Source organism: Acipenser ruthenus, chromosome 15 (genome assembly GCF_902713425.1).
Source record: "Acipenser ruthenus chromosome 15, fAciRut3.2 maternal haplotype, whole genome shotgun sequence".
In the NCBI taxonomy this organism is placed as follows: Eukaryota; Metazoa; Chordata; class Actinopteri; order Acipenseriformes; family Acipenseridae; genus Acipenser; species Acipenser ruthenus.
In genome coordinates, this window is record NC_081203.1 from 18461973 (window position 1) to 18486095 (window position 24123).

A 24123-nucleotide genomic window follows, 5' to 3' on the forward strand; every position below is an offset into this window, starting at 1 on the left:
CATCCTGTTATCTCAAGAGTTTGGAAGATACGGGGTCAGTAACTCCTGCAAATAACTAGGTGTTAATCCATTCAGGGCCTTGTAAGTTAACAGCAAAATCTTAATCAATTCTATACAGCACAGGGAGCCAGTGTAAAGAGGCCAAAACAGAGGTAATATGTTCACTTTTCCTGGTTTTAGTCAGAATTCTAGTGGGGTGGTATTCTGAACAAGCTACAAGCGGGATGCTACACATTTTAAGTTATAGTTTGTCACAACAGTTTGGGACTGACAAACTACTTAGTACATAACCCTAAACAGGCTTAATTCTTAACTTTGGATGCACAGAATTAAACCACTGTATTTTACAAGAACTCAAACTGCCAGAAGCTTCACGCCTTGGCTCTCCTACTCCGTAATCAATGGTTGCTTTTCCAATGAATCACATGTTTCTGTGTTCCTTGCAGTGGAAGTGCAGTGTTGTAAAAACAGTATTCAAAAATCAAATCTGCTACGACTTTATTGTACTTTATATATATATAATCGCACCAATAAGCTCATGACTGGTTTGTAAAATGACTGGTTAGGGAAACATAATAGTGAGTGGAGAAATTCTCAGACAACAGCATTCCAATCAAAGAAAGGTTTACTTAAATAATTTGACGTTTTGACACAAATAATAAATAACACTTACTTATGGCCATCACCACGCCTTGTCCTTTGGTAAGGATTCCTGGCATTTGTTACATCCAGACAACAAAACTACTTAATGAATACTGATGCCCCCTGCTGGAGACATTAAGGACAGCAGCACTGAAACTGCTCTGTACATTGCAGATATCTCTGCCTGGCCAGAGTGAAACACAGTGGGGGCCAAGTGTTTACAGACTGCCACCTGTTGGAATATATAATACATGTGGGAGGGTGTGGGGAATTCACTGACACACAAAACAGAAGTTGCAATTGAAAACACACCGCTGAGAAGCACTTTATTAATATTGCCACAAGATGGCACTGTGCTGCTGGTTTACTCCAATACCACCGATGGTAAAAGCAGAGCAGAATACTTCATGCACACACAGAGGTGTTTCAAATAATAATTCTGGAGCTGATGCATGGTTCACACACCCTAGTCTCTGTAAGTCGCCTTGGGTAAAGACGTCTGCTAAATAAATAAATAAATAAATAAATAAATAATACAAACAAAAGGCAAAAAGAAAGAGAGAAAATAAAAAAACTTAACAAAACTACAAAATAAAGTGGCTGCGTCCTGCAGCGTTCCCCACTGCCGCTACACCGGTCGGCTCGGGTCTTCAGCCTATGCCTTTGCTCCCGAGCTCCTCCTGCAGGATCATGCATGCGTCAGATAGCCAGCACAGACTTCACCCTGGTACAGTACAACACACAGTATCTAGTAGTTTAACCTCAGTCCTGTGGTCTATTTTAATGATTTAACAGGTCTGACCAAATACTGCCAGCCATTAACTCCCCAAGTGATTTTATAACCAACTGTAAAAAAATATTTGAAAACAGTCTAATTATAGAACTTTAACTTACAACCTTCAAAATGTCAAGCCTGAGCTACACTTGAAATAAAAGCAGTGACTGCAACATTGCATCTGGTAGAAATTGAATACGCCTCACCGCAAGCATAACCTATTGAGCGCTTACTGCATGACTGGCAGGGGCATAAGCTCTTAACAGCTCTGTACTGTAGATTCAAAGCATAATTAATCAATCAAACCCTTTATTACTATATATATATATATATATATATATATATATATATATATATATATATATATATATACACACACACACATATATATACACACACATATACAGTGGTTTGCAGAAGTATTCATCCAAGTTTTCACATTTTGTTGGCACCTGAGCGTACTCCACTACGCTTTCAAATTAGACTTTACATGTAGAATCTACAGAAACTACTCCACATTGATAAAGTTGAAAAATGCATATAGAACATAAATAAGTAAGATTTACAGAGAAAAACAGATTAATCTCAGTTGCATAAGTATTCAACCCCTTTGCTACTGCAGCCCTAAATCAGCTCAGCTGCAAATGATTTGTTTGAAAGATCACAAAATTAGTGAAATGGTTTCAGCCTGTGTGTACTCAAAGTGGTTTAACTTGTAGATAATTTCCCTCAGGCACATAAATACTTTCAAGCTGCAACTCACATTGTGATCCAACAAAGCAACCATGAAGACCAAGGAGCTTTCTAAACAAGTCAGGGATAAAGTGGTAGAGAGGCAAGAGCAGGAGAAGGGTACAATAACATTTCAAAGGCACTGATTATCCCTCTCAGCAGTGAAGTCCATCATTAAGTAGTGGAAGATGCATCATACTACCCAGACCAGGTTGCATAATAGTGGTGGAGGATTTGATTTTTTATTTGTATTTGTGATTTTCTGTCATACTTTTATTTTAACTGCATAACAAATTGTAAGGAAACTTGTTTAGGACATTCTTTAGAACAATTTATTGAGTATCAGAATGTGGGAATATAAAGAGATGTTTGTCTGTCTGTCTGTCTTTAAGTACATGATGTCACTCTTACATACATAGAATCAAGAGAAACATGTATCTCATTGTGCAGAAACGTGTGCAGCTATCAGTATATATTGGAGGAGCCCGTCCTCTTGCATGGAGTACATATGGTAGATGTGGGTCACTAGGTCTGTACTTTTTCATGTCACGGATTGATCTCATCTTTTATTTACAGCCTAGGTAGAAACAGTAGAGATCCAGATGTGACCTGGGGCTCTGGATCCACAATACATAGATGGCATAAAAATCCATTGCATTAAAACTCCTTATACTACACTTCCATTGTAATGCAATGGCTTTGTCGTCACAATCAAACTAACTAGCCAGATCTATGTGCCTGTTGCTTGGTTTACTGTGCGGTTTAAAAAAATAAATCCACCTGTTATTGGACAGAGGAATACAGAGTAGAATTTTTTTTTTTTTTTTTTTAGAATAAAATTTGAAAACTGAACTGCATAATACAAGCAGCACTAAAAGCATACTGAAGAAAAGTAAAGCTGCAGCTTCATACTCTAAACTGTGATTCTTGGGTGAATGTTTACAGTAAGCAGGCACTCTGCTTTCCAGCGCTACGTTACCAAATATAGGCACACACAAGCTTCTTTCTCTTTGGAGCGTTCGATCCACTGAAATAAACACTTAGAACATAAGAACATAACTTCATGTACCTGCCACTATGGATGAAACCCAGTGCAAGTTATACTCTCAAGCACTGGTTACAATGGAAGAACACACCGTGCAATCACATTCACACACACCAAAACCTTGAAGGGCAGTCCGGGGACCAAGAAACTGGCCTAATACAGAAGGTACATAGAAATGAAGGCCATAGAAGAAATATTGGCCTTAAAACAAGGTCTCACTGGATATATTGTGTCTGAAAAAACAAAGCCAAGTCAACCAACTGAACATACAATACAAATTACCAATAACAGACCAAATCTAAACACACTGTACTCCATTCAAGTATCACCTGGAGTATGGCTTTTTTGCCTATTAAGTCCAGTCTACAGTTTGCATGAAGACATAGTGGTAGTAAAGGGCAAACAAACCATGTACAAAGAACACTATGGGCAGGAGATGACAACTATTCAGAGGGGAAAGTGGACGGGGTACATTTGTCACTGCTCCTTTTCAGCTTCTTGCAATAACAAACATGTTCCAGTTCACTTGTAAACAAACCCCTCTGAACAGTAAAGCAAACTGTGAGCGACGTACTTCAGCAAGTACCAAGGAAAGTGTCTCGTCCCGTCTCACAGATGCAACACGCAGCTTGTCAAAAACATTCTATTACACAAGCCCCTATGTTGCATCTATATCTCACCACGCTGTCATGTACATCATTCACAACAAGCTATTAATTATATTATCAACAGCAGTTTGTTGAAGGTGAAGTAAATCTTTTTCATTATTACCCGATAAGGGATGACTGTCTCTGGTAAAAAGACACTGATCAACAAGGCATGATAAAAGTCACACCACTAATATTTGTCTTCTAAACATCAGAGGTCACTCGTGCATTTCCTCCACAAAAACAGTGTTTTCCAGACATCCGTGACGCTCTTTCAGCATGTTCATTTCACCTGCAATGATTTGATGTTGTAAGTACCAGATAAACCAAAAGAACACCAAACAGAGAGAGAGATAGAGAGAGAGAGAGTGAGCATCTGCTCTAGTAAAAATCATGAAGTTTGGAAAAGTGCAATATGAAATCAATAGAACTCTGTTTGGTTCACTTGCATCTTATCCAGACTAAACTAATTTGAAGTCACTTTAAAAGAAACTCAAGTTCGCCTGAATTTTTCTGGTGCAAAACAAACCTAAAAAAAAAAAAAAGTTAACTTGCAAGTGAACCACAATTCAAATCACTTGCAAGTGAACTAGGTGTAAAAGTAAGATCTCTTTATAATGAAAAACACAACAAGTTAACAACTGGTTAATATAAATTTAATAAATTCTCTTCAGCACAAAATTACAACAAAAGCCACAGCAAAATGTTCTACTAGATGCCAGGATTTTAGAGCAAGCAAACGTGAGTATAAACAGGGGCCTTAACCAATAGCAAAACCATTTACAGCCATTTCCTCAGCTTTACTAGTCCAATTGAACCCACCCTCTCCCTCCCCACTAGGCCCCTATAGTGTATATCCTGTTAAATACAGCATCACATTTACAGATCGGTTCCCCAGGTTCACTGATATTACCACCCTTCCCCACTTTACTAAAAGAATTGTCACTTTGCTGTGCAGAGCCTTCAGGGGGAAAAAACAAACAAGAGACACCTATTTACTGCTTATGGGTTACTGTCCACTCATTTAAGCAGAATAAAGTAGTTCAAGGTAACAGTATAACCCTGAATAAAATTCACAGCGTTGTGTCACTGCCTAGGTTTAGGCTTGCTGTCTGTATAATTTGAAATGAAGAGGCTCTTCCAGGACTGCATTGCAAAAAAATGCTAATAAGGCATTTTTGGTATGGCTAGGAAACCAATACCTGAAAAAAAATAATTTTAGACAGCTATGTTAAAACACCAACAACCAACCCACTTTAAGGGGGTGTATAATAATGTCACAGAAAAATAGAAAAAAAAACAAAAAACGTGCGCTTTGAAAACAAACAAGTCCTCCAAGTGACATCACTTGCCATAGCAATCATCCATGTATTAAATGAATTTTCAAGCCAATGAAAAACTAAGGGGTAGAAATTTTATTCCAAAAAAAACTCTTTAGGTAACATTAGCTGTTGCAATCCCATACAGGTTGCAGTTTTCAAATAAAAAAAATAAAATAAAGTTATGCCCACAGTTTGTATAAGGAGAGCATCTCATATGGTTTTCTATTAAGCAACCTACAATAAATCACACCACCAGCAGCTGCTTTAACAGACCGGACTGCAATTCTAACCAGCTACGAGAGCTGTAACAGATACAGCTAGTGCAGGCAGGGAGACAGCTCCAAGTGCTGGCTTTCAGCCGAGGGGGACCTGGATCTGGACTGCCTCTTCTGCACTGGAGGGGATCGGGAGTGGGATCGAGACTTGGAGCGAGAGCGGGAGGGGGAGTGCGGGGCTGCCTGGGGAAGGGGCTTCCTCTCTGGGCTGCGGCTCAGCGAGCGGGACCTGGTACGGCTGCGTTTCTTGCTTCGGCTCCTGCTCGGGGATTTGGAACGGCTCCTGGATCGGGAACGACTGCGAGACCTGGTGTAGCTCCTGGAGCGGGAGCGGCTTCTGCTCCTAAAACAAACATTTACATTAGATCCACACATTTTAAAAGAGTATTTAAGGTTAGTTATAAATACCATATTACTTTGAATTAACGCAGCAGCGTTTATTTTAAATTGCTAAAAAACCATCTGCGGTGCTAATTCAAGGGCGACAGTAATAAGAAGTACTATGGTTTTCGAAAAGCGTAATTTTTTTTCCTTGTTTTTATTTGAGGGAGGTGTATATTGAAGTTTATTTCTGCGGATACAACTTGATCAGGATGGCAAAGAAGTCCTACAACTTTAAACTGAAAGCTGTTGAGCTTGCAGATCAGATCAGTGTTTGACTAGGTGAGGACACATACCAGTTTACTGTGGAGAGGGAAATAATAAACAAGAAAATGCCTCCTAACAGCAACGCTACAGCGAGAGCTACACTAGCTTCTTCTTGACAATGACACACCAAAACATCCCACCCTCCAAACTTCCTGTTTGAATCAGGATTCTGCAGTCTCTTATTAGCCAAAATACCGTGCATACAACAAAAACAGAAACTTAAATAATAAATCATACAGCTCCTAATTCCTAAATATACTGTGGAAAAGTGATTAAAAATCATTATATAAGCTGGAGACTAGAGGGCTTTATTTCATCTCTGGTTTTCCCCACTAGACGCCACAGTTTTCCGTCGATCTGCGGATGGTTCAGGTGCTAAGGAGTTCTGATCATGTGTTTGAAAGGAACCGTGTTGTCTTTAAAGGGCTGTTAAGATGAAGGACACCTGTATAAGAGGAAGCGTGTCTGTGTGCTTCATTGAGGGTTGTAAGGAGACATGGAAGTGTTTATACATTGCCGAAGCCAGCTGTGTGGGAGTTCTAAAATACAATAAAATAGTGAACGTGTATCATCTGTTCTGAAGGTCAGTGTTTACTGTGCATAGTTCCATCTGTTGTGGATACTGTATTACCTGCACGCTTACTTCCTGTGTGGAATTAAACTATAAGTGTGTTCAGGGAAACGGCCTAGCCATCCTGACACCATCGTAAGGGTCCAGAAATGATTGTGAAGTTAGCGCTCGTGTACGAGCTAGGTTTGTTTTGTTTATTTGTTTGTGTTTGCATCCCTGTGTGGGAAAATTAATAAAACAAACACCTCAAGTGCAACTACATCCCGTCTGCAGCCTGCTTATATGGTATACCTCGGTCACACTGTTACCATAGCTATTTATTTTAGTGCTGCTGTATTGACTCCTGCACCAGTATCAGTGCACAGTGCTGCTGTATTGATTCCTGCACCAGTATCAGTGCACAGTGCTGCTGTATTGACTCCTGCACCAGTATCAGTGCATTCTTTTGTTGTTTGGGTTCCATAAGCTTGACAGTAAAATACCGGTATGCTCCAGTGTGGAACTATTCTTTTAAATACATTTTTCACGTTTATTCAATTAATTTTGTTTCTGTTTGTAATGTTTTGCCACACTGTTTTATATGTGTTTCTTTATTAAGTGCTGCATTTATTTGAGCTGGGGTAGGTAGGTAGCTTACATGTTTCATTATTGACAGTGGCGTTTACTCGAGGGTGGCGTCTATTACAAATCTGATATCCGAGTGCAGAGCTTATTCAAGGGCGGCGGTAATTCAAAGTAATACGGTATACAAGATTCAACTTGTTTAAAAACTCACTTGTATTATCTAGAGGACCAAAGTGATGTCTGCTGTATCCATAAAGGTAAAAGCTGGAAGTGTGAAACTACAGGCATACAGTTTGTCTACTTTAACATTTACGTTTTAGATACTGTACACAATACATGCTCAGAACTGGTAGCCTTGGAATTCTTGAACTGCATTAAGTAAGTCTTGAATTACGAGGGGGGGATTGATTAACAGTAAACCAAGTATAGTACACTTGGCACTCTACCCTTTTACAAAACACGTATATTCTTACCTCCTCTTGTGTTCTTCAGTCAGTTTGAGTTTGCGTCCGTTAAGCTCAGTTCCATCTAGTTTATCAAGGGCGTTCTTCATATCGCTGTGTGAAGCAAATTCCACCACTCTGGAAACAAACAGAAACACACATATATTAGAGAGGGATTACAGGGAGAGCTACAGGCTTTACTGGCGTTAGTACAGCAGAACCCCTTCATTCTCTATTTCCATTACCTCCTGCATATACAGAGAACATAAAGCTGATGGCACAGAACCCATGGGAATGTAATGTGTATTAAATGTGTTCAGTAACCCTCTGAAATGTGTCAAGCACAAATAATGATTAAATACCAAATGAAGGTAAAATACAGGCATTAAACTTAGTACTACTGAATGGTTAAGATGGAGAAGCGAATAATCAATTAATCTTTGTTGACTGTAAACTAGTCTACTTCACCAGTAATCGTAGCAGCACTAGCTGAAACCAGTTCTGGTATGTAACACATTGTGGCCTGGTTTGCACAGGAACTTACCCTTCATTCTTGTTGGATCTGTGTGCATCCACAAATGTGACTTCACCAACCTTCCTCATCATATCCTTCAGATCCTGGTTTGTAAATAAGAAAACACGATGTTACAAAAACACACATCAGCAAGACAAACCTCTTATTTGACGGTTACAACTTTAGAATGTACATTAGAGCTCTTAAACACATTATAACAAGACAATGCACACCCCTCCCTCCCCCTTCCTTGTGGGAAAGGGCAGCTGGAGGAACTTCAATCCCCTCCACAGCCCGTGCTGCATTAATGGACATCAATAGCAGAATCAAGGATCAGCCACTCAGACTGAATGCCCAGTTGTTGTGCATTACCTGGAAACCGCATCTCCTCGGGGAGTCGGGACCCCACCCTAACAGGTAGAGGCTACATCCAAACCCATGGCCGTCTGATGAATATTTTGAGAGTGTTAAATCCTTTCGAGTTCTGAGCCGCATCTGTGTACCCAACCACTACTTTCAGAACGCTACAGCACATTACTTTGGCAGCATTCCAGGCATTTACTAACAAGAACAAAGAGCAAAAACAGCTGGAACAAAAATATAAAAAAATTGTATTTTAGAGAATCATCTTTTATAGATAGTCGATTATCCATGTAGGATTATTAGCAGTCCACGACACTAAAATAAATGGATTAGACAAGTAGCTTAAGTGTGAAAGGAAAACTGTTAACGAGATGTGGTCTCATTACGATTGCCCCTACCAGCAGGGAGCATTCAGTCTTAAGCATGCAAAAGGGTTTCCTGCAGGCAAGGGATCTAATCAAAGGTATAATATACCACACTACAGATCGATACCATCAGCTTAGGACACCGTTGAATAGCATATGACAGCATTATCAAAATAAACGTGGCATCCGAGATTAAAGGTGACCGTATTACAGTGAATAGGAAACGAGCCAGCAAAAGACACAGTATGACATACTATATTCTACTATAGTCCCCGTTTCTAAATTTGCTCAAAGTCAAAAGACAAGAGCCTGTCAAAATACTGTGTAACAACTGTGTTTTGTGGTCTCGCAACTCAGCCATCAACTGAAGATAATCTGTGACATGTAGCATGAATAGGGCTGGCTTTACGTCAAATGCATATCTTAATTGTATTGTCCATACAGCTGAACAGTCAATCATTATGGGAACCAGCTGCTTGAGCAGATCACCAACAGTATAATCTGGCTGCACAGTGTACCTGCTAGTTCTAAATTGGTAGGTGCAGGTTTTTGGTTACGGCTTTAACAAACAAAAAGAGGGGAAAGGAAATAGCTTAACTGGCACAGCAAGCAGTGGATGCCTGTAATCCTGATAAAGCACTGCAGCCAAATACCACTGTCCTCCATCCTCTCAAAATCAAGTGTATTCAACTCGTATCTACTGAGAGAAAGCCCTCCTCCCACCCCAATCACATTAGCTATTGCGCTACTTACCATTCAGAACCCAGGGCGGACCTTAAGCAAAGAGCCACTTGTCCAAATAGCAATCGGACCAAGCCTTGTATAGCCTTTGAGAAAGGGATGCGGCTTTGGGTTTCGGAATCCAACTTCCACAAGAAAGGAACCACCAGAGTAAGGGGGCTTCAACCGTTAACACCCCCTTCCGCCAGCAACAGAAAAAAGAACCAAACGGAGGGGGGGGGGGGGGGGGGAACTGCAGGCAGGGAAGCCAGACCACAGACCCTCCAGATTGCAGCTATGGACCTCCTAAGGCTGACCTGCTAGGGGGCCCCAGCCAAGATATAGACCACCGGCAACCGTGTGTAGGGAGAGGCACCAAATGGACACTATTCAGGACAACAGCAGAGGGCGCTAATCACAACAGACACTCCCCCCTTGTCTCATAACGGAGGGGGGGGATGCAACGCCGCTCAGGAGAGACCAGATAAGAGCAGCTGTTAAAAAAAGAAGGTTTAAGACGTACTTGGTTAGAAGCTTAGAAATAAAATGGATTGTTTATATCTACAAAACTGCTTAACAAAAAAAGCTGTAGTAAAAAAATAAATAAAAGTATTGTACAGTATACTGAAGCTTCACTCATTATTCAAATCTGAGTTTTAACCAGCATCCCACGTATAAAACTTTGACGTAAGGGAGGGGGTAGAGAGTACAAACTGACAAGTGGATTTAATTGTTAGACAAAGAGATCTAATCAATCTGATGAAGTCTGGGTAATGAATCCAGGAGAGAGCACCAACAAGGAGCACTACATACCCTTTCATGGCTTGGATGGGTGAGTGCGTGCCTGCATATTGCTGGTTCCAACAGGGTTTACAGAATTTAGTTAATTTTATTTCTGAAGGAAGTGTTCTGTTTTTAAACCTGTGTTTTATCAATGGGATGGCAGTTTTATGCCAAAAATCAAAAAACAGGACAAGTTCAGCTGGAAGATTCAATTAAATTTAGATCAGTGCTCTAACCTGCCAACTTATCCGGGACGAGAGGTTCTCAACAATGATTCTGTGCTCTGTGCGCACAGGAGGACCATACCTGCAAGACAAAGTATACACTTAAGGCTGCTACAAAAGCATGCAATGGCTTATCAGAAACATGTTTGTCAAAGTGCATTTCAATGGTTAAGAAAAAGGCTTGTCTTTTTACCAGCTGTGCTTTAAAGTTACAATCCTACAGAATGGTCAGGTGCATTTAAGAGTGAGGTGTAGCAGACCTGGGGTCAATTCCAATCATTCTTGTATTTTCAACTACTTTTGGTGACACCATTTGTTTGAAAAAATAAGCTATGTAGTATGTTTCTGTATTTGTACCGGAGATTATTGCTTGGTTATTTTGGATTACTACAATAAACATGTTAATGTGTGGTGTTGTAATTGTAATCACCGCAGCATAATTGCAACTAACTGAATAAACCAACATTATAATTTCAGCAAACCATTATGCTAGAATTGTAATTATAATTGGCTCCAGGTCTGAAGTGTAGTATCTTACATGGAGCCCTGAGACTGACGATAGCTGCTGAACCGCGGAGAGAACCTTCCACCACCACCTCCTCCTCCTCCACCACCACTTCCACCTCCTCCTCTTCCTCCTCCTGCTCCTCCACCTCCTCTCCCTCTGCGAGACCGGGCATGCTCTATTGTGACCCTGCGTAGAAACCAAAACAAGAGTTAATCTCATCATACTCAATATATCACAGCCAATACATTGAAGAGATTAGCATATCTTTATACTGTGGGTGGTATCCTTGTGTTAACTTAGGGGGTATTTTCAAAGTTCAGTAATATGTTGAGTAAATCTTTGCTATTAAAACAAACATGAAATATAAAGCAAAGAATACACTTTAAAAAATGAGAATTGGGAGTAAATGTACTCAATTCACCAACGGTTTTAAAAAGATCCCCTTAGTACTGGAATGAAAGCCAATCCTTGGTGCCTATGGCCAATTTAACTGATCCACTCAGGAATCCATTTGGTTATTTTGTGGGGCCAAACAGCCAACCAAAACTGTCCAATTTATGGTTATTTAAATACTAAAATCATACCTTAGGCTTACAAATCTATGTATTACCTTTCACTGCACAGTTCTTTCCCATTCAGTTCATAGACTGCATCCTCAGCATCTCTGAGGTCATCAAACTCCTGTATAACAAGCAGTCAGGCATCATTTTAACAATGGAAATTTAGTGGAAAACAGTTGCTGGGCATGTGGTGTACACAGGTTTGCAACATCTCTATATATAGCTTTGAATGACCAAAGTTTGCTCCAGGTGTCTCAGAGCATGGGAAAGCTTAGCAGCAAACACATCAAGAACAAATCTTCAGGAAACAATGTTTGAAACCTGCTAAAAGACTTAAAATCAAATCATGTTAAACTGGTATGCTAGAGTCAAGTGGGTAAAGTGTCCCATTACACCCTTTTTTTTCCACGTATATAACTAAATATACCTTTAAGCATACAGCAAACGCAGCCTATTTAACACGTTTTTTTTTCCCCCATTGTAAAATGTGTATACCCTATTACTATGAATTACTGCCGCCCTTGAATAAGCGCAGCACTCTGATATCAGATTTGTAATAGACGCCGCTCTCAACAATGAAACCTGTTTATTTCCCTCTGATATGCGAGCTCAACAGCTTTCAGTTTAATAGGTAAGACTTCATTGTTGACTGATCAAATTGTATCCGCAGAAATTAACTTCAATATACGTCTCCCTCAAATACTGTACAAACCACAATAAAAACGGCGCCTTTCAAAAAACGCAGTGCTTCTAATTACTGCGGCCCTTTCAAACTAATACGGTATGTAGTTCTAAAGCTGGATAGCAACGCACCGAATAACGTAAAGACACTTACCACAAAGCCAAAGCCGTTTTTTAGATTTATCTCCTTAATGTGCCCAAATCCTTTGAAAAACTTCTCCACGTCCCTCTCTCTGGCGTTGGGGCTCAGCCGACCGATGAACACTCGACATCCGCTCATTTTCAAATGCTTCACTGTGGAAAACACAAAAAGGAAAGTATAAATCAACTTCTTAATCCTTTGCGGTCCTATGTCGGACCATAGGACCTGGTCCGACATTGCAATTATTCCTATCAGGTCCAATGTTGGACCCTGTCCGACATCATCAAAAAGACGCAAAAAACTGGTTTTTAGTCATTTTTTCTACAGCAAAAGCCGAGAAAATCATTCAATGGCCGAGTGGGAGCGACCGGAGCCGAGACAAGACGGAAAAAAAAAAAGGGGTGTATCTCATGAACAGTCATACTTGCCCCTGGCATCAGATAGGGGCGGTCATAAGGAAACAAGGTGGCTGGTACTTCATCAGTGCTCAGAGAATATCACGGACATTTGCAGAGCTTTTTTGAGATATTATAGTAATAAAATAATGACTTGGATCGCATTATTGAGGCGTTTGGTGATAAAACGAGTGATCAGGAGATGATTGATCGGTATGTACGACTGTTATTATTATTATTTATTTCTTAGCATATGTGAAAGCTATAGCGAACGAAAGGGTGGGGCGGGGCTGGAGTTGCCTAGTGAGTGCTTTGTTGATATGCAGGGCCTTTTAAACCCGTTTGACTGTGGAAAAAAAACACTTAAACAGTGCGTCTAAAATTAACTGCGCGTGTGAAAATAAATTGGACCCGACGCGCATTTAATAAATTGACTGCAAAGGGTTAATTCTGTGAGCCTCCTTATAGTGCAGGGGTGTCAAACATAGAGCACTCTGGTCAGATCCGGCCCCTGGAGCGATATAATTTGTTTATTCAGTAGGATACACGTAAAACAAATGGAATAAAAATTAAAAAATTTAAACACAAAATATAAAGAGATACAGATCCATTTATTTAACACTCACCAAAAGATAGACAAATTACATTAGTGAATGCTACTGCTGTTTCCTGATACCTGGGACCTTTGCTTGAACCAGCGCATCATCATCTGGTGCAAATTACTGGGCTGAGGATATCTTGTGTATCAAGTTAAGGTGTGTGTGTGCATCAGTTTGCTGAGAATAAAATTTGGATTTGTTTATTCATGACAGAGAAAGCTTGGCGCTTCTCAGGACACACTATTTCAACAGCTTTTAGCAGCATTTCTTCAAAAACCGTCCATCAGAAAATGGTGACTTGTGAGCAATCACATAGCTCGCCTTAACAGCAGCATCACTTATGCTACAAGCATTGGTAAACATCGATTGCTGCTTTTTCAATGACGGTACTAATATATCTTCGTAACTTTCCTGTATATTTAGTTTGCTAAACACTGCAAAAACTTTAAAAAGGCCAGCAAACCGAGATGACCATTTCCAGTGATCTCGGTTCACTTGGTTTGACGCGCATCCTGAAGAGATAACGTGGTTTCACATATCACTCCAATCTGCATCAAAGGGTCAAACGAACTAGGTGTGAAAGTGACGTTATTTGCGAGTAAAGGGACCGAGTTCGTTTGGATGCGAGCTAAGGTTAGTTTTTTGGTCCTTTTCCATTTTTTTCAGGAGCTAGTTCATTTGTGTTCACAATGCAGTTTGCAAGTGCACTTGTTTCCTTTATATGGTGCGTGAACCGGATGCTTACAATATCCTGCAAGGCATGTTAAAAGATAGTAGCTATTGATGTATTGCTCTGGTTTTTAATTTAGTATGTTTTAGATTCTTACATATTGCTGTGGAAGAAAGAACCTATCACACAGTTTTCTCCATTGGGATTTACAGTAATACACACCAATGCTGTTTCTATTTGGGCATCTCTACATTCTTTAACTAAGTGAGGGGTTATATAAAAGTGGATGTTTACGAACTTTTACTAAAAACTACTTAGTTTTTTGTGCAGATAGTAACATGCTAAATGAAATTTAACAGTAAATTCATACAAACGTTTTGACTTTTTATCAAGTTAACATGCTAAGCAGTACTCTTTTGTAAGACTTCATTGTTATGACATTAGGAGCCAAGGTTAGGCAAAGAATGGTGTCATCAATATAAACTCAAACTTAAATTCAAATGTTTTTGCTTTTGGATTTGACTACTTAAATGAAAGGGAAAAGTTCATAGATGAATGGGATTCGGTAGGATTTCTATTGACCATTTCTTAAACGATTTGCCGTCAGAGTCGACTAAAATGTTTGATTTGGTCTCCCCACACTTCACATTGACAGTCTCCATGCTACTTTATTGAATCTCTCCAGCTTTCTAGTCCGGTGTCTGGTGGCTCATCGCCGAGTTTAACAGTTCGTTGAGCATCACCTGCTGACTAACAGTTCAGGACCACAAGAGTGTCACCAGGTGACGTCATTTTTTCCCTTAGCCCTATTCCTGAAGACACGCCCCAATGAAACTGGGGGAGTGACAAGGTGTGGTTTCAAAAGAGAGACTGCTGTGATTGGATACAAACCGAGAGGCTACAGCTGCTGTGATTGGGCACGGAGTTTTGAAGCACGGAGGGAGAGGAGACGAGAGAGTAGACAGGGACAACATATAAACACAGTTCATTTTTACCTCAAAATCTAATGTTGGATTGTTCTGGTGACATTGTATTTATTTTCTTATATAATAGTCTGTTAGATAGCTATATAGTTAGATAGCTATATAGCATTACAATATTATTTCTCAAGACAATATTTTAAGATGCACTTTGCGTAAATACCAAATCGGGTTTTGTTACTTAAAGACGTTTAACATTTAAATAAAAACTCCTATTTCCACATATTAGGGAATGCTATTTTCTTCTAACACAGTTTCATCTTAACGGTCTCCTAGTACGCTCCGTTTGAAAAGCTCTAGTCTCTCTCTCTCTCTACAGTGTAGTATCGAAACTGAACTGTCAGGGCAAATCCTTCCACTTGTGATCATTGTTTCTGCTGAACTGGCCTTGTGTAAACTGGCGTTGTCAACAGTAAACGTATCTGCGAAACGTGGTTATTATTATTATTATTATTATTATTATTATATAGAAAATGTAAAATAAGGTGCTGCATATAAATGTCTTGAGTATACAAAAGCCGACTGGCATTTACATAATGTGCGTCCTAAAATATTTTAGTGAGAATATTGTATTATATCCAATACCTCAATACATACATCAGATCCATCTAGTGGACTATCATAAAATAAAATATACAATGTCACCATAACAATCCGATCTTTCTACTGACTTTACATAACTGCTCTTATCTGTAATGTGATATTTTGTCGCCCTGGATAAGGTCGTTTAATAAGAAAACAACAATATATATTGTCCCCATCATGTTTATGCTCTATATACTCTCTTGCCCCCTCTCCATCCCTGTTTCAAAACTCCACTCCATTTTGTATCCAATCACAGCAGTCTCTCTGTTGAAACGCCGTCATGACGCACCCAGCTTCACTGGGGCGTGTCTTCATCAGGTAGAAAAAAATGACGACACCTGGTGAGCAGAAGGAGAATAAAACAACGCGTCCTAAGCTATCTGCCTGTCTAACGATTGATTGACATTTGTGAATGTCACAAATGTGCCTAATAACAGGAAGGGGTGATGTATGAAAACGTCCTAAAATGGACACCGTATAAGTAGTTCAAAATCAGCGCGGAAGAGAGACAAATGTTATTGACTAAGAGAAAGTGAAAAGGGGAGTTTTAGAATTTGTGTTGTTGCAGCAGCTACTGGCAGCAACATAATCAGCTTCCTTAATGCCAGTAAAAACCCTACTGGTGGAAACATCAGCAAAACAATGCTTGCATTTGATTTACAGCACATTATGTTGTATTTCTGATGCGTTTAAGTCGCTGGGAAAAAAAGTAATTAAAAAAATACGTCGAAAAAACAAACACCATCATAGTCGAGATATATGCTTTTGACCAAATTACGGACATCGTTTTTTTTTTTTTTTTTTTTTTTTTTTTTTTAGCCAACTCACAGAAATGTTTATATATAATACAAACATTCCTTTACGTGTACATTTTGTGTATTAAAATCTCAAGCGCATTTTGCATAACTGAATTCCAAGTCTCGTGATAGCCAGGGAGCCACGAACATTTTTCGGTTTCAAAGTAAAATTATTTCCCTTTCCGGACTATAATTGTCTTAACACTTCTGTCTTATTGAAATGTTTACATATATGTTACACACAATCAAACTATCCGAATATTTCGCGTGAAAGGCCTCGGCGTTTAAAGGCTCGCTCAAACACTCACCTCCTTTCTCTCCGACGTACGTTGGAAAATGGTGACCCAGTCAGCAGGCAACCGGAAAAGGACCCAGAAGGGAGGAAGTATGCAGCACGCGAACAGACACGCACGCATCTAGAAGGATTCGATCGGCCACGCGCACGGAAACTCCAAGCAGCAGTATGCAAACCTGGCGTCCATATTGCCTTTGCAAGGTACTGCATTCCCTGTAAGACAACAGATAGGGGTGGAGAGAAAGAAGAGGTGTTCGGTTGTAGTTTAAACTTTGATTTAATACGTTACAATCACATATATTACGTGAAAATATTGATTAGGGATATAACAGCCTCAACATGTGTGTAAGTTTACATTGGAAATGATGGGGCTAAATATTCTGTAACTTATAAAAACGTGCTATACTAGGATTTTAATGAGAACATTTAAGGTACAGAAAAGTATGATATGAAAACAGTTTTATCTTACATAAACTAACAATTACCACATTAAAGATTTTTTTTCTGTAACCCTTCCTTGACCCCTTTAACCCCCCTTACTGTTTTCTGATGAAAGAACATAACATTCCAATCTACAAGTCGAGTGTGTTTGTCCTGATGTAAAATTGCACAGGTTAATAAGGAGTAACTTTACATAAGAGATGACAAACCTTTACAGATTAAATAAGGTACTACACAGATTAATAAAACGAAAGGCAACAAAAATAAATAGCAAGTTGATAGAACATTTACATTATAATTTGGAAAGAAGAGAACAATTTAGTGTCTTAACCCTATAGGGAGGAAATACACTCGTCGTCCCATTGGTTTTCACCTTTAAAATCCTCCTCCTCATCATCATCCTCATCTTAGGCTGTGTTTGACCTACACTTCACCTGGGGGACCTTGTCTGCACAGCTTGATAATGAGTAAGATCACTTTAAAATGTTCCCATCTGTTACAAATAGAGTTGTGTAAGGGAATAGAGAAAGAAATGTACTCATCTATCCTTTTAAATTATAGTAGATTTTAATAGAAATGTAATAGTAAGATACGTAGGAAATGGAACATATTATTATTATTTAGATATTTGGCAGACACCTTTATCAAAGGCGACTTACAGTGTTTTTCAAACGTTGAAATACAATATGCTGTATACACAAAACATTCCACTATGTAACAACAAATTCAGTCACATTATGAAGTTACAATGAATTTCTTTAGACAAAAATATTAAGTACAGTAAATGGAAAATTGAAAATATGTACAGTGTTTCAAAACTGATTTTATAAGAAAATTGCAAAATATAAAGTGATCAGACGAATCCAAAATATACTTTTTTCACCAAGCAAGCAACAATGTGTTTGGAGGAAGAGTTCATCAGATGTTCCTCATGCCCAGTGTTAAACATGGTTGAGGTAGGGGGATGCATGGGCTTGCTTTTCATCCTCAGGCTCTGGCGACCGCTGTATTGTAGAAGGATCAGTGAATGCTACAAAATATCAATTGCACAGAGGTACAGCCTCTGAATGCTTTTCTAATATGTGGCCAGAGCTAATCAACAATCAAACAATAAACTCACATTACACACGTGTTTGGCAGGGATGGGTTCTAACCCCATGTCTGCCAAACGCAGTCAAAACAAACACCTTTCACATACATTATTAAATTAATATACAAATATTATTTACAAAAACATTACATTACATTTTATATTATATATAGCGGCATGGCTTCATCCCTGCCACACCATGTTATTTTAGTTTTATTAAAAAGCTGAATCTTTGCTTTAATTTATATATTTCAATAGAACAATTGTAGAACTCATTTTCTTTTGTGTTTTTTCTTTTACACTCAGCGAGTCAACATTTAGCTAACATAAATCCGAAATACATCTTTGAGGTTAGCAATTCAATCTGAAAAAATAAATCTGGGAAAATAAATCTGGGTTTTGTCAAAATAAATATTTATTTTGTAAGCTAAATCTGAAACCCTCAAAGAAACTAGTCTAGTTAATTTCATAGACTTGGTGTGTAAAATTAATTGTCGCCTCAAAATGCATAATTTCCTACTTTCCGTAAAATATAAAATATTTTAAAATATTTCACAATTGTTACAAAAATGCATAAAAATCCATTGCATTAAAACTCCTTTATACTATGCTTCCATTCTAATGCAATGGCTTTGTTGTCGCAATCAATCAATCAAACTAATAGCCAGATCTATGTGCCTGTTGCTTGGTTTACAAAAAATGAATCCATCTGTTATTGAACAATTTAATCACAAGTCTGTCAGTAACATGCATCCCCTGCCTCTGCTGTAATTTCAACACTAGAGTCTTCAGTATGATAAAGTTGATGACTATGACAGCTTTTAAGGTAGCTGTGGTAAAGCCGCTGCTTAAGACAACTAACTTGGACCCAACTGTCCTTAATAACTATTCCAATCCAGTCCACAATTGTGCCTAATCATTTGCACACATTTCTGTCTCTGAACAGTATTTATGAAAAATGCCAGTGTGGATTTTGATCTGCTCATAGCACTGAGACAGCCCTTGTCAGAGTATTAAATGATTTGCTGATTAGCTCGGACTCTGTTGTCCATCAGTTTTCATTCTGTTGGATTTAAGTGCTGTCTTTGATACTGTGGACCACTCTGTTTTATTGAATCGCCTCCACAGTTTGGTAGGATTGTCTGGAGTTGTTTTTCTTTGTTCAAGTCTTATTTTTCTAATAGGGTTCTGTTTGTCTCAATTGGAGAGGAGAAATCAGCATTGTCTGAAGCAGTCTGTGGTGTCTCACAGGGCTCAGTTTTAGGCCCTGTATTTTTTTCCTTCTATATGCTTCCTTTGGGAGATATTATATGCAGACATGAAGTACATTTCCACTTGTATGCAGATGATACTCCGCTATATCTGTCTTTAAAACCAGATGATACTTGTGCTGTGCCTATTATAGTTTCTTGTATTGTCGACATCAAGTGTTGGATCTCTGAATTGTTTTTATGTTGAATTCTGATAAAACTGAGGTTATGCTACTGGGCTCACAGAACTACATAAATAATGTTGATTCACTTGGGCTGGACATTAGCAGTCTCCCTTCAGAATTAAAACTAGACATGAGAACTGTGACTCATATTAGGAACATTACTAAATCATCTGAGAAATATTGCAAAACTCAGACCTAGTATCTCTGTACCTGGTGCTGAAAGATTAGTGCATGCCTTTGCATCATCTAGACTTGAACTAAGAAAAATGAACATATCACCCGTGCTGGCCTCCTTGCACTGGCTCCCTGTGCAATTTAGAGTTGATTTCAAAATTCTGCTTTGAACTTACATGGCCTTGAATGGACTAGCACCTCTTTATTTACAGGATCTGCTGACCCCATGCATTCCTAATCTCAATCTTAGATCACAGAATGCAGGATTGTTGGTTATTCCCAAGGTTAATAAAATAAAAACAGGAGCAAGGGCTTTTTATAAAGCTCCGAAACTATGGAATGATTTGCCCATTTTTGTCAGGAAAGCTGGACTTTAATGTTTTTAAACCTAGATTAAAAACTCATTTATGTAATTAGCTTTTTTTAACTTAAGCTTTTAATATACATATATAAGTTTTTGCTCAAAGAGCCAACTTCCCAACGTTTCTGTATGTTTAACATACCCTTGTCAAAGGAAAGTGTTTGAAAACAAACATTGCAGGTATTTATAGGCTTTTTGATGCCATGGTAACCACACATTTATTTCTCTTTAAATCTAATGTCCTTATGTCACTATGTAGCTAATGATGGGCAGCAGTGTGGAGTAGTGGTTAGGGTTCTGGACTCTTGACCGGAGGGTCGTGGGTTCAATCCCCGGTGGGGGACACTACTGCTGTACCCTTGAGCAAGGTACTTTACCTAGATTGCTCCAGTAAAAACCCAACTGTATAAATGGGTAATTGTATGTAAAAATAATGTGATATCTTGTAACAATTGTAAGTCGCCCTGGCTAAGGCCGTCGGCTAAGAAATAAATAATAATAATAAATAATAAAATGTAACAATCTATTGTTCCTTTCTATGTAAACCTTTAGGCATCATGGTATCTAGTCTATTTATCCATTTATTTTCTTTTATTCTTCCATACTGTATATTAACCAAACACTTCAGCTCATCCATGATGTGTCTCTTCCTTGTAAAGTGCTGAACTATTGGTTCATTTTCTTTATTTCTTATATTTGATAGGTGGTTCTGTATTCTTTTATATAATGATGTACCTGTCTCTCCTACATATTTTATTACATTTTATGCAAAATATACCATTTAGGTTGCTATCCTTACATGACACATTTTTTAATACTGAATCTTTATTTGCGATTTCACTTTTATCTTTACCAATATATTTGCACACTTTACATGTGCTTTTACACGTTGCAATGTCCCTTCATGTATCTATGACTCCTTTGTTTACTGTGGACTAAAATGTCAGCTAAATTTGCATCCCTCTAAAAGCTACAATTGGTGCTTTTGGAAATATTTTTTTTTATTTTTTCTGAATTATGAAGTTGGATAAATTCTTCCAAACTATTTTTGAAATGTTGGGTAATAATTTAGAATATGTAATAATTAATGGTATTCTCGTAACCCTCTCTTCCCTTTTTTCTTATATTCAAGTAGTTTTTATATATATATATATATATATATATATATATATATATTACACACAGTTGTAGTCTACATACCCCAATGGAAATTTATAATTTCTAGAAATTCTCGAAAACAAGTAACTATAGGAAAAATCTTTTGTAGCAAAAGTTTTACTTTTGTGGATGAGGAAAACAAGTTACAAGAAATAGATGTCTACAATTTTTTTTTCAGCAATTTTTTTGCAAAACTCAAAAAATGCTAAGGAAAATTAAATTATTAGCTAGTTGAGGCACCTTTAGCTGTCATCATCTCAAATAAAATCCTTTAAAAAGGGGTTCTTGCTGTCAAAAAGCAGTCTGTCTTTATTGCACAGAAGCATGCATACTTTCTTTCACTTAAAAGTGATTAGACAAACGTGGATTGACATTTGATTGTGCAGTTTTAACACTGTATACAGTAGTCTTATAATATGAATAAAACAATCAATTTTGAATTGTTCTTTTTTTTCCCTCTAAAACTATTTTCTAAATAAGACGAGAACATTACGAACATTATTTCAAACTCGCTTGAAGTTTAATGTTTGAGGTCACCATCCTCCTAAATTGCTGACCACACCCCCCTTGCAAATGAGGCAACGGTCTCAACTCTTTGGTTGTTTGGTATTTTCCATGAACAACATAATTTGCTCAAAGAACGAAATAACCTTTTTTTTTTAAATTAAGCTTTTTAGTTTTTCTGTGTAGTGCTGGTTACTCAGTCTCAGTGACACTACATTCCAGGTTAGTATTTTCATTACCATTTCCCTTCTGAATTATCAAAAAAGGAGTAATACCTGCCAACTCACATGCAATAGCCTGTAGTGTTTTCTGACATTTTTCAGACACTCGCCTTCCAGTGCTACATTACTAAATATTGGCACACACAAGCTACTTTCTTCTTTGGTTGAATGTCTAATTTAAGAATAAAGAACAAAAAAGTAACCTTGTAATGACAACCTTTATTCAAATAAACACTCAACACCCAAAAGAGATGTTCTTCATTTACCTGCCACTATGGATGAAACCCAGTGCAAGTTATACTCTCAAGCACTGGAAGAACACAATGTGCAATCACATACACGCACCAAAACTTTGAAGGGCAGTCAGGGGACCAAGAAACTGACCTAATACTGAAGGTACATAGAAATGAAGGCCATAGAAGAAATATTGGCCTTAAAACAAGGTCTCACTGGATATATTATGTCTGAAAAAACAAAGCCAAGTCAACCAACTGAACTTAAAATGCAAATTACCTATAACAGACCAAAACTAAACACACTGTATTCCATTCAAGTATCACCTGGAGTATGGTGTTTTTGCCAAGTGCCCACACATGCAAAATGTAATTAAATTTCAGAAGGTTTCTATCGACGTTGGTGCAATAGTCCAGTTTACATGGCAACAATGGCAGTAAAGGGCAAACAAACCACAAACAAGGAAGGCTATGGGAAGGAGATGACAACTGGCTGGAGAACTATATACAGGGGAAAAAACTGTGTAAAAAAAAAAATGATTACATTTTGAGGATTTCAAAGTGAAGAGATACAAGTTGTAATGCACAGCCATAAGAAACTATGCATTTTTAATGTGTATGGGCTCATGCCAACAGCCAGCAGGAGAATGCAAGAAACACACCACTTGTAAGGGGACTTTCACACCTAGTTCATTTGACCGTTTGATGCAGATTGAAGTGCGGGCTGGTTTGCTTGGAGCGAGATGTGAAACCACGTAATCTCACCAGGATGCACATCAAACCAAGATCACTTAAAATGGCAATCTCAGTTTGCTCTTTTTCAACTTCTTGCAATAACAAACATGTTCCAGTTCACAAACCCCTCTGAACAGCAAAGCAAATTGTGAGTGACGTACTTCAGCAAGCACCAAGGAAAGTGTCTCGTCCCGTCTCACAGATGCAACACGTAGCTTGTCAAAAACATGCTATTACACAAGCCCCTATGTTGCATCTATATCTCACCACGCTGTCGCACATACATCATTCACACCAAGCTATTAATTATATTAACAGCAGTTTGTTGAATCTTTTTCATTATCACCAGATAAGGGATGACTGTCTGGTACAAAGACACTGATCAACAAGGCATGATAAAAGGCATGCCACTAATATTTGTCTTTGCTTGAAGTCTTCTACACACCAGAGGTCGCTCATGCATTTCCTCCACAAGAACAGCGTTTTCCAGACATGCGTGACGCTCTTTCAGCATGTTCCATTTCACCTGCAATGATTTGATGCAAGTACCAGATAAACCAAAAGAACACCGAACAAAGTATTCTCCATGTCGGGCATGATGGAAAAGGTTTCTGCCCCCCAGAGAACTTCCTCTCTAGTAAAACTGAAGAGAGCAAAGTGTATTTGCAAAAGTGCAAAGTGAAACCAATAGAACTCTAGTGAGGATGAAGAGGCAAGAGAACCAAACAAGTCTGCAATCACTTTAAAACAAACTCAAGTTTGGTTGAATTTTTCAGGTGTCAAACAACCCTGAAAAATGTGTTAGTTTGCAAGTGAACCACAATTCATTTGCAAGTGAACAAGGTGTGAAAGTGCTCTAAAATAAGTTTTTTTTTCATTTAAAAAACCCACCCACACACCACAAGATCTAACAAGAAACACAAGAA

General features: G+C 38.4%; 1 protein-coding gene across 1 annotated transcript; it reads right to left on the bottom strand.

Moving 5' to 3' along the window:
- Window positions 1-4480: 4480 nt before the first annotated feature.
- Window positions 4481-16956, bottom strand: LOC117422610 (serine/arginine-rich splicing factor 5-like). The gene is made up of 8 exons (XM_034037810.3): window positions 16859-16956; window positions 12537-12676; window positions 11752-11822; window positions 11172-11327; window positions 10646-10715; window positions 8209-8282; window positions 7695-7802; window positions 4481-5781 (listed from the first exon to the last, which is right to left on the bottom strand). The coding sequence occupies exons 2-8, from the start codon at window positions 12660-12662 to the stop codon at window positions 5481-5483; spliced, it is 906 nt and encodes a 301-aa protein (XP_033893701.2). The 5' UTR covers window positions 12663-12676; window positions 16859-16956; the 3' UTR covers window positions 4481-5480.
- Between the last annotated feature and the right edge of the window lie 7167 nt (window positions 16957-24123).